Source organism: Desmodus rotundus, chromosome 4 (genome assembly GCF_022682495.2).
Source record: "Desmodus rotundus isolate HL8 chromosome 4, HLdesRot8A.1, whole genome shotgun sequence".
NCBI classification, from domain to species: Eukaryota; Metazoa; Chordata; class Mammalia; order Chiroptera; family Phyllostomidae; genus Desmodus; species Desmodus rotundus.
Window position 1 is genome coordinate 53,672,455 of NC_071390.1, and position 11,209 is coordinate 53,683,663.

Consider the following 11,209-nt stretch of genomic DNA (forward strand, 5'->3'; position numbering starts at 1 on the left):
TCAGCTTGTAAGTTTGCAAAATTAACGTTGGGTCATTGTTAACCTCAGGAAGGGTTGGAGAGTAAGTGAAGGATGGTGCTGAAAATTTATGTACACACACCATACCCCTGCGAGCGGTTGCTGTGGAGAATGAACTAGTTAGGTGGGGTGAGACTGGGTGTAGGGGAATGAAGTAGGGGGTAGACAGTATCGGATGCAGAGGGACTGTGGGGGGGGAGCGTTTGGGCCCAGTGAGAGGTCGTTAGTCCTTGTCCTGACTGAAAAGCTTGGCCTGAGTTTGGGACCAGAGGCAGTGCCTTCAGTCTTTGTAGCCATTGACCTTCATCTGGACTTGGGCTGATTGATAGAAATTAATAGGTAATTTTGGTTGGAAAAGTAGGAAAGAACAAGCTTTTTTGATGGGACAGTTAGTTTGAAGGATGGGCACAGAGATTAGAGGAGGGGGAGATTTGTTCAACAAATTCATGATAAAAACCTGAAGTACAGTTTGAAGCCTGGTAGAGAACAGATTAAAATGTAGTACTATGAGACTCCTTGCCCAGAAAGTGCTATCTTGTTGAAAATTTCCTGGTCAAGAAGAATGTGATGAGAAATTAGAAGCCTAGTAAGCTCTCCTCACAGGTGCCCTGGGGGGCACAAAGACTCCTGGTCTCACTTTTTGTCCTAAGGGACTGGCTGGAAGGTCCGTGTGAGTCAGACACACATGACTTCATGGCAGAAAGTGGACTTTAACCAATTTATTTGAGTCAGGACCTATTGCTAGGTAGGAAGAAAAACAGGAAAAGATGCCTGTGAAAGCACCTCCTGTGCATTCGGGATATGTAAGAACTATGAAGTAGCCCAGCAAACTCTCAGACTGCTAGCAGGTGGTGCTCAGGTGGGGAGGAAACCTGGTTACTGGGCCTCGTAACAGCTGCAGCCCCGTGGATGGCCTGCTGCCCCTTAGCTAGCTGGTGGCTCTCCCTCATGCTGTGGCAGGAGTTCACCCAGTCCAGTACTCTGGGTCTGGACTGGGGTGTAAGCATATGTTGTGAAGTGTGGCACAAATGAGTTAACAGTTGGTCAATGTCAAGGATCTACCCAGAGAAAATTGTACCTATCCACCCATATGCATCCTAATGTGCTTTTATGAGTATGGGAGAGCCAGGTGTCTGAGTGTTGTCCGAAATGCTGGGTTGGCCAAAAAGTCCATTTAGTTTTGTCCATAAAAAGACATTTTCTTCTTTAAAAAGATTTTATGTATTTATTTCTAGAGAGGAAGGGAGAAAGAGGAAGATAAACATCTATGTGTCGGTTGCCTCTTGCATGCCCCCAAGTGGGGGGGGACCTGGACCACAACCCAGGCATATGCCCTGCCTGGGAATCGAACCAGCCATCCTTTGGTTTGCAGGCCAGCACTCAATCCACTGAGCCACACCATCCAGGGCCTAAAAGACATATTTTTCATTTTCACCAATAACTTACTGATTTGGATATTGAGTATGTCAGCTATCTCCTGCCATTGGCTTCTAGTGGGTAGAGGCCAGGGTTGCTGCTAAGTGTTTTTCAATGCATACAACAGCCCCACAGCAAAGAATTACTGTATTTGGCCAAAATGTCAGTGGTAACAAGAAACTGCAAACCACGTCTGACATGTTTGATAAGTCACAGCATCTTCTCCATACATTGCGCAAGTCTTTTTTGCGCTTCACTTGCGTTTACCTTTCTTGAAATAATAAAGCATAATGTTCCAAAAATGTTGCATATTTTTTTCCATCTTCAATATTAAAATGGCTGCACAAAGTTCTGATTTTTTTTTTTAATGCATGCTGATGACAGCTGTCACAATAAAATCCTAACAAAATTGTTTTGAATGAAGTTAAAGACGACTAAGCACTATGAGAGCCATTGTATGGAGAAAAACGAAGTGAACTTTGGCCAACCCAACACAAGGTATATCTAGGACATGGAGGATTACGTAAGTTGCCACCTTTGGATTCATGTGACTGCTTCTAGCAGCCTCTAGGTACATCGCCACTAACCAGGTGGTAGCAAAACCTGGTTGTATGTTATAGGCTGATGGCGTTTCTGCCTTAGACATGGACATCTTGGAGGGTTTGGGGAGGTTTGAAACAGAAAAGCACCTGGCTCCCTCTCCACCTCCACTCAGATGTTGGTGTTGGAGTCTTGTCTTTCCTCTGGAGCACTTGTTAAAAACTGCCATACTAATTCCTACTTACAGGCTTGTCTGCTTCACCTGTCTGGCCAGTGATCCCACCTAGTCCCTCACCTTTAGGACTTAAGGGGGAAGACAGGATATATACTTATGTGGACCTTGAGGTCTCTGTGTCTAAGTCAAGTGGACTGGTTCACAGAGATGAGGCCGAATTGGCAGTTAGGAGAAAACATGGTTAAGTGGCCACTTAACTGGCATAACTTACTCCCCTACAAGGCCTGTTGTCAGATCCCAGATAAAGCTTCCCCACTAGTCCCAGCTGCACTGGGAATGAACTTCATTCACTTTTGCCTCCTAGGAAGAGATGTAACAGGGAGACCAGGTTGGGCTTTTACCCAGCATCTGGCCCTCATAGAGATTGGAGTAGGGGCAAACCTGTGGAGTTGGGTTTTCTGTCAAATTACATGTGGTCAGGCCAATTAAAACTAAATCCTGCCTCCATCCAGCTGGAGTCTCCTCGGGGTGGGCCACAGCCCTGGTGCCAGGTAGCCATCAGGTCTGTGCCAGGAAGGGGATGAACATTAACCTTAAGGCTCACTTTTGCGCAAGGAGCTGCCTGTGCTGGGCCTTCCCTCCCTACCCCATTTCAGTGCTGTATGGAAGCTCATAAGATTGTGTCCAGGACCCACTTTATTGACATTTAAAACTCCGGGTAGATTGCTGGGGTTCACAAGTCCCCTTCATCAAGCCCATCACTAGCAGCCAGTCTTAGATTTTGAAGGCTAAAGTGAGGCCGTCGCCCAGGGGCAGGAGGCTGATGTGGACTCTGGCGTCTCGCAGGATGCGCTCGTTCAGGTTTCGCACGCACTCGGTTTCCAGATCTCCCGGTTGGGGTTGCAACACTTTTCCCCGCCACAGGACCTGTGGAGGGCGGGGCATCACGGGGGTGGGGCCTCCAGGGGGAAGGGGGTGAGAACTGCTTGAATACCTCGAGGGAGTAGCTGACGTGAATACTGCTTGGGGCTTTGGGGTACGGGGGTGGGGCACGGGGAGGAGCCAAGGGGAAGGATTCCCAGCCCCAGAGCATCTTTTCTCCACTTAGGCTATCCCTTACACTGAGGACAGCAAGGATGCCTCCGGGCCGCAGCAGCTGCAGGCACCGCTCGTAGTAGGCAGTGCAGTTCTCCTTGTCGGCGTCCACCACGGCCATGTCGAAGGTGCCAGCCTCGCCCGCGTCAAGGAGCTCATCTTGCGGGGGAGGGATGGGCAGATGTGGCTGAGTCCGCAGGCCCGGTAGCTGGAAGCCCCTGCCCAGGCCAGTCTAGGAGCTGTGACCACTCAGGGACTCCGGCCTAGAGGACGCCAGCCCTGCCACCTTGCATGTGGCTGCATACCCTGAGGCTGGGCAGTGGGGGGCTGTCATTGCCCCAAGCCCGTCCGTAGGACCTGGTTACTAGCTTACACCCGATGGCCCCATTTGGGATATGGCGCCAAGGCCCCTTCCACACCGTGCTCACCCAGGGTATCCAGGGCCGGCTTCAACCGAAGGTCGATCTTGTGCTCCTCTTCAGCCTGAGGAAGGAGTGGGGTCAGAACCAGCATGTCCCTTCTCCCAGAACTGGGAGTGGAGTGCCTGGGTTCTGAGGGCCTGGGCCTGACAAAGGACACTCACCTGCCGCCAGAGGGGCCGCCCCAGCTCCGGGGGCCCCGGGTTCACCTCGCAGGTCACCACGTGCCCGGTCGGGGGCAGTGCCAGGGCCAATGCTAAGGCTGAGTAGCCTGTGAAAGTGCCTGGGGACAGGGACAAGGATAGGCTCAGGCCACAGTGGGGGAGATGGCTGATGACTTAAGACACCCAGTGATCACGGCCACGTGCCCTACCTAGGTCCAGCGCCTTCTTGGCCTTAATGAGTCGTGCCAGGTTGGCCAGAAGCTGGGCCTGCTCACAGGTCATCATGGAATCCCCCTGCGGCTGCTCCAGAGTCAGCTGTGTGTTTGGGAGGGGAGAGGGTCGCAGCAGCTCTGCCAGTAAACCACACCGCCCCCAAGTTCAGGACCTCCCCCGTGGGCGTGGCTGTGGGCGGAGCCTAGAGGAATGCCCTTCCCAGGGAACGCCCACCGCGCCAGGGCTGAAGAGCACGGAAGCCAAGAGTAGGTCCCTGCCCAACCAAGGTCGTGCAACTACGTGGGGTCCGCACGGCCCGAGGTGGGTTCCTGGTCCCGCCCTCGGCCTTGCTGACCAGCCGCAGGCTCCGTAACGCCGGATGCTCCCGTAAGGAGCGGCTCAGCAGATACTGCCACAGGGGGCTGTCCTCGGGGGGCAGCAGGCGCTTCTCTCGCCGAGATTGCCAAGGAGGGCACCATCTCCCTGCCAGGAGGGGTACTGAGTCAGGGCCTGGGACTCCGGGGCGCCATGGGTGAGCCTAAGCCGCAGCCAGCCTCGGGTATTCCAAGGGCTGTGCTCCCGCGCCAGCCCTGCCCGCGGGGCCTCTGCGGAGGGAGCTGCAAGCACGTTCCTACTTACCCAGGAAAAGGCCGGTAGCAAAGGCGGCGCCCAGAGCGGCTGATCCCAGAGCCAGCGCCGCGGGCACGGAGAGCCGGGGCATGGGCTGGATCATGGCGTGGGCGGAAGGCGGCGGTGGAAAGGTCCCTAGCGCTGGCGCTACCGGGACCCGGCACTCAGACCCTCAGGCCTTTCTTGTACCACCTGGTCCCAGCACTGCCCGCAGGATGCGGTATGGAGCAACATCTGGCGGCCGCATGGCCTTACTGCAAGCCGGGCCCGAGTCAGCTGGCTGCCATCTGGTGGCTGCGCTCGGAACTTCGCCCGACAGGGACCAAGATCTGCATCTAGGGTCTGGGGAGCTGGGTCAGGGAGAAAAATTTGATAAGCTTCTTTCTCATCACTACCATTTCTGCTGAGACCCCCTGGAGCATATGTGGGAGGGTGAGAGGGCCGTCAGTGTAACAGGATAGTACCGAGTACAAAGTGATAGAAGTGAAAGTTCCTGAGGAACTGAGAATCAGAGGAGGCCTTTGGGGGAGGTGACCAAGGGTATCAGGTTGAAGGAGTGAAGAAACTTGTTTGGGCGTACACAACCAGAGGTTGGCTAGGGAGCTACAGGCAGGTCAGGTTGATGGGGCGCTGAGATGTCCTTCGTTAAAATCCTGGGTGCCAAACAGACTTGAGTGTGAGATCTTAGGCTCATCAGTTTCTAAGCCTCAGTTTCCTTTGTGGGAACAGGGACCACAGTCTTAACTGCAAATGGCACCAGATCCCACAGCTTGGCACAGAGTAGGTGCTCAATAAATGCCAGCTGCTGTTAAGATTATAGGTTGGAATGATGACATCTTGGGGAGGAAAAAGGAGGGCAGGTGAGACCACTTGCAGACTGTTCTGCAGGGACGCTGTCCAGTTAGCACTGGTTGAACACCTACTGTGTGCCTCAGGGAGAGGTGGAAGAAACTCCTGGCTTGTATTCTTAGTGAAGCTGTGTTTGGAGACCACAGGACACACAAGAACCCGTGAGCAACCCCAGCTTCACGATTTCGTCTTCTGTAAAATGGGTTAGTAGTCCCCACCACCCAGGGGAGGAAATGAGAAAATGCAGGTGAAGGATTTACACAGGGCCCAGCACTTCGTGGGTTACAGCTGTCACATTTGGAAAGGAGTTGAAATCGTAAGGGCAGAAGGTCACCTGGCTACTGCTGTATTGCTGTCTTCTGGGGACAGACAGCCCATTTAGTAACCACACTGGCTAGAGCTCCCCTGGGGGCTTCCTACGCGGGGGTTCAGCGCTACCAAAGCCCAGAGGCAGGAATTTTGGGGGAGGGAGAGGCGGTAAGTGAGAGAGCGGCTTGGCTGAGGCTGAAGACCAGGTTGAGCTGGAGAGAAACTTGGAATTCGGGACTGACCGGCAGGGACTCCTAAGCCTGGGGGAGGTAACGCTGTAGTAGGCCTAGTTCCAGGACCCAGCTCCGGAAGCCGAGGGCACAGCCTCCAATTAGACACATGGGTGGAGCTGGTCCTCTGTCCAATCAGCGGAGGTCCCCAGGCCGGAGGCGCGGGGGAGGAGACTGCTGTCGGGTGCGTGGTCACTTCGGGACGTCCAGTTCCTCCCAGTTCTCTGTCACCAGGCAAGCATCCTGCTAAGAAGAGAATCCCCTTCCCCATTGATCCTCTGCATCCTACTTGGCCCTGTAAATGTTTCCGTGACCTGACTGCGAGTCTCATTCCCCAGGGTAAGGACTGAAGCTGCTGGTCTCTCCTCCTCCAGAGCTCAGCACACAGTAAGTGCTAAATAAATGCTCTGAATTGTGTGCTGGCTCTGCCTCCGGCTCCTTGCTGTCTGAACAGCCAGTCTAGACAGTAACAATAGTAACAGTAGGGGGCCTTTTATTGAGCACCAGGCGTCTCTATGAGGCTGTGATATTATTCTCATTTTCCAGAGGAGGAAACCAAAGCTCAGAGAGACCACTTCTCCATGCGTACTCCCCAGCCCCTGCTCCTGTTTTCTTAAACCCTCTGACCCCCTGTCCAGAGTGCAGGCGCACCAAAGAGCTGCTCTGACTCAGTGGGCCCCAGCTGGAACCGTACTCACAAGAAGTGCTTTCCTGGCAGCACTGCTGGGCCCCCTCCACCAGGACAGCCGACAGGCCGGCCTTGGGCTCAGCGGAGGCTGCAGACCTCATTCCCTCCCTTGTCTGGGGGTCCAGGTGTGGGCAGGCCCCCTTCTCACCGCAGAACCTCCCTCTCCAGCCTGGCTGCAGTCTGGAGCCCGCGGAGGTGGGGGGACGGGCCGGGAGGGGAGGCATGTCACCATATATCCCTGTCAGATTAAAAAACTAATTTGAAAAGATTAATGTATTCCATTCTTGTTACGCTGGCTCCGATACCTCTGGGCCCGCGGCCGCTCTGCCTCCTGATTATTGAATTTTTATGGCCTGGTAATTAATTGCAGATTCCCTGTTTTGTTCTATTTCTTTTTCTCTGACATTTTAATTTCAACAAAAAGCAGTGGTCTCCATGCAGGTTCTCTCTGGAGATCCTAATGGTCTATAAAACAGAATGACTTATAGACGTGGCACCCACTTCAGTTGGCGAGCGATTGTTTGAAACCTTGCTGATCACGCAAAATTTAATTTTTCCACCTCCCTCCCCCATTTACTCCTGATTTCTTGTCTCTTCCACTGCAGTGCCAACGTCTCAGCTCACAATGAAGGCAGCAAAGTGTTGCCTCCGAATCTGTTATGGGGCCTTTTCCTAGAAGGCCAGGGTCTGAAGACAAAATAGGTTTTTATTCTTTTCCTCAGAGGTGGCCCCCAGAGGTGAGGGGAGCTGGGCCTACCCAAAGGGCCATGCAGATATGGGTAGCTGCCTCAGGGGAGGAGGGAGGACTATTTCTGCCTCTCTCAGTTGTTCTTTTGGCCAAATGCAGCTGCTTCATTAGGCGTCAGGGAGCCCGCAGGCTCATGAAGGCAGAGGAAATGAATGGGTGCCTGTACATTCCCTTAGGTTCACACCAGGAAGTCAGGAATGTGACCCCTGACCAATTCTTAGCCAAACCGGGTCACTGGGAACAGTTGTCCACAAAAAAACGAGTCTGGAAGAGACACCTGAATTTCTATCCTAATGCCCTCAACTTGTACTTATCCCAGACCTGCTAACATCACAGAGGCTAGGCACTGGGTGAGTCAGGGGCAGAGGGGAAATATAGAGTTAAGTTGGGCCTAAGGGATTGAAACTCGGATGTCTTCAGGGACTGGGCAGGTGGGTGAGGGGAGGTCAATAGGGAGCAGCGGGGACTGTGGTGCTCCAATGCTCATGCGCTATCAGAAGGCATGGCAGCCACCTGACTCTAATCTATGCTGCCATGTGGGAAGGTGGGTGTAGTGTGGCCAGAATTTATGATTTTTGAAGAGAGGTTAGAAATCTGGCATTTCTAGAAAAATCTAGAAATTTTTAATGAGAAAAAATTTTAAAGTACTGTGTCAGTCGAACTGAATATATCGTTGATCTGGTCAATGGAACAACTGTTTCCTCTGAATTAGGGCATGGATCAGAGAAGTTAGGACATAGAAGTAAAGATCGTTAGGGCCAGAAGGGCCTCAGTGGCTGGCTGATTGCCCCCACCCACCTCATCTCTGCCCCAGGAATCCTCTTCCTACCTTTGGGCCCCTTGGTTCCCTTCTCACCCTCAGTGGGCTCTCCCCCAGCAGCTGTGGGCTGCCAGAGGCACCTTTGGGTCTCTCTCCAGGGCTTACCTTCTTTAGGCCTCTTCTGTCCACAGAGAAGCTATAGCCTGGGGTCTGACCACATCTGGGTGAGGTCTGCTGAGCTCTCCAGAGAGGATGGTGTCTTTTCACCTATGACTTTGGGAGGTAATTCCCTGATTCCAGGACTCTGGGGGGCCATTTCCAGCTGAGTGGATGGATGCAGATGGACCATGAGTCAGGGCTTCTGGGGCTCCTGAGGGGAGTTCAGGAGGACAGAGGGCCCACAGCCTGCTCCCACCTCTGTGCCAAGAAGCTGCAGAGCTGGCAGGCCATACCTCAGGCTCTAGTGCCTCAGTTTCCTCACCTGGACAGGCCGAATGGGAAGTAACAGCATGGGCTCGGGGGTCACATGGACTTGGACTCATACACTGGCCCCACCACTCACTTTGTGGCTATGTGAGCTCAGAGTTCCTCAACTAGAAAATGGGGATGATACTTCTGTGTTAGTGTTCTATTGCTGTGGCTTAAATCATCCATTTATTATCTCATGCATCTGTAGGTCAAAAGTCTGGCAAGACATGGCCAGATTCTCTGCTTAGGGTCTTCCCAAGATAAAGTCAAAGTGTTGCCCGGGGCTGCAGCTCTGCCCTGGTGCTTCAGGCTTTCTTTCAAACTCTCTAGCTGTTGGCAGATTCAGCTCCTTTTCATGAAGCTCCTTCATGTTCAAGGACAGCAAAGGCTCCTTGAATCTTTTTGATGCCTTCCTCTCCTGCCTTTAAGGGCTCATGTGATTACAGTAGGCCCACCCAGATAATCTGGGATAATGTGCCTATGTTCAGGTGGGCTGGTTAGTTACATCTGTGAAGTCCTGCCTTGGGAGCAACATTGGTGGTGGAGATCGTGGGAGGGTGGCACAATTCTGCCTGCCACAGCCTCCAAGCTCTCAGAATGGTTATGTGGATTAACACACCGCTGCCTGGCTCCCATTCCCCCTCCCTGACAACCACCGTGGGGTTAGATACTTAAACACATAGGATTCCCTGCTGCGGCATGACCTGAATGGGAGGTGGGACTTTCCTCAGAGCACCCCTGTCTAGTAGCCAGCATTGTCTCCATTTCCCAGACGGGCAAACCAAGGCTCCCAGATGTCAAGTGATGCATAAGTGGCAGAGCCAGGATGTGAACTTGTCTCTAATTCAGCTTCCATACGAGTTTGTCATCTCACCACTGGGCCCAAGTCCAGAGCCCCTAGGTCCTCTGGAAATTCATTAGTTCTCTGGGGAAGCATCTACCACATACCAACAATTTACCTGTGATTCAATTTATCTGGCTCAATCCAGGTGTTTCTGAGAGTCCCCAGTGAATAACTTAGGTGTGTTTTTCATGGTGTCATCTGTTTCTCTCCTTCTTTCTTGTCAGGGTGGCCAGGAATGCTTCCGCTGGACACCTTGGCTGACCCTCAGAGGCCTTCAAATGGTCAAGACTTCATGGGGCCCTTTTGAGACCTGGTAAAGAAAGTCTCCCTGCAGCTTTTACCTCTTCACATTAAGACACTGGCCTATGTTGTGAGTCCTTCTTTTTCTCAAAGACGGCAAACACATATACCTCCCGGAAGACAGGGGACCCAGCTTCCACCCATCAGATGTATGGCACAAGACTCAAAGAATGCAAATGTAGGCCATGTGAGTTAGCGGCTGTGTGAAGGAGAAGGGTGCTCAGCGAGTAAGTGTGATGAGGTGGCAGTGCCTGTTGCTGCTGGGGTGGTTGCACTGAAGCCTCTAGACAGAGGCGGGCAGTGTGGGGGCTGTGTTCTAATTAGGACAGTCCCGTGGTGTGATTCGGCGGGGCTTCTAGCTGAGAATTTCCTGCTTGTGGAGCATCCAAACCTGATTCTCTGGTCCTCCCAGAGGCTGCTGTTTACAATAGAGTGGATCTATTGTTTGCAACAAAGTAAAATCTGTTGTTTGCTACCGAGCAGCTTCTATGGTTTGCAGTTAAGGGTCCTGCCTGGTGCTGCTCCTCTGTGGGACGGACTTGCCATCTTCCAGCTGACACTGTTACTGTCTGCGTCTGAAGCATTCCTCCTCCTTCTGCCTTGCCAGTGGGAGCCTGACACTGTCCAGGGAACAGTGTGCCCATTTCTGAGGGATGAACTGTGACCCATCTCAGGCTGTCACAGCCATCTCAGGTATATTTTTTCAAGGTGTCTGTTTTCATCCTCTCTTCAGCTCATTTCTGGCTTCTTAGGACATTTTCCTCCCTAATAATAAGAAACCCTTCTGTAATTGCTTAGTCTCTTTTAACCTTGTATGGGAACCATAGCAGCCATTTTGTGGCCATTAGGCAACGAGGTTAAGATTTAAAAATCAAACAGTGAGGATGGTGAGACAAAAGATGGAGTGCTGTGCTTGAAGGCGTTATCAAGCCATTGAGCCACCACCAGCAACTGTCTAACTCCAGACTACTTGTTACATGAGAAAAAGGAGCCCTTTCTGTTTAAGCAATGATTTGCTGTATATTCTTTTACTTGAAGCTCAAAGCATTCCTAACTGATACAAGCCCCCAAGCAGTATGGCCTGGGCCCATAGGCTTAGAGTTGGTGCTGAGATAAACCTGTTTGTTTTTTTCCTTCAGGACACAGTGACAGATTCCATACTGAACTTGAAATCATGTTCTCCAAAGGTGAGGCTTTGTTTTCCTCAAGAGTGAGCTTTCTCGCAGGAGATGCCCCCATCCCAAAGACTCCTGGCAGGCCCAGTCCCTCCCCTACTTGACAAGCCCAAATGCCAGCACTGGGGACCCACCTTTGTGCTGCTGCAGACCTGTGGCCTTTCATTG

At 52.4% G+C, this 11,209-nt stretch overlaps 1 protein-coding gene across 2 annotated transcripts; it reads right to left on the reverse strand.

Annotated features, from left to right (window-relative positions):
* Positions 1–2,835: 2,835 nt before the first annotated feature.
* Positions 2,836–4,963, reverse strand: COMTD1 (catechol-O-methyltransferase domain containing 1). 2 transcript variants are annotated; one of them, XM_024561304.4, is made up of 7 exons: positions 4,680–4,943; positions 4,396–4,523; positions 4,037–4,142; positions 3,828–3,946; positions 3,673–3,727; positions 3,270–3,403; positions 2,836–3,076 (listed from the first exon to the last, which is right to left on the reverse strand). In XM_024561304.4, exons 1-7 carry the CDS (start codon positions 4,771–4,773, stop codon positions 2,924–2,926), a joined length of 789 nt encoding a protein of 262 aa, XP_024417072.2. In that variant the 5' UTR covers positions 4,774–4,943; the 3' UTR covers positions 2,836–2,923. The 2 variants fall into 2 exon arrangements, with proteins under 2 accessions (XP_024417072.2, XP_045051983.2); XM_045196048.3 differs by having other exon boundaries at positions 2,972–3,108; positions 4,680–4,963.
* Positions 4,964–11,209: the final 6,246 nt, after the last annotated feature.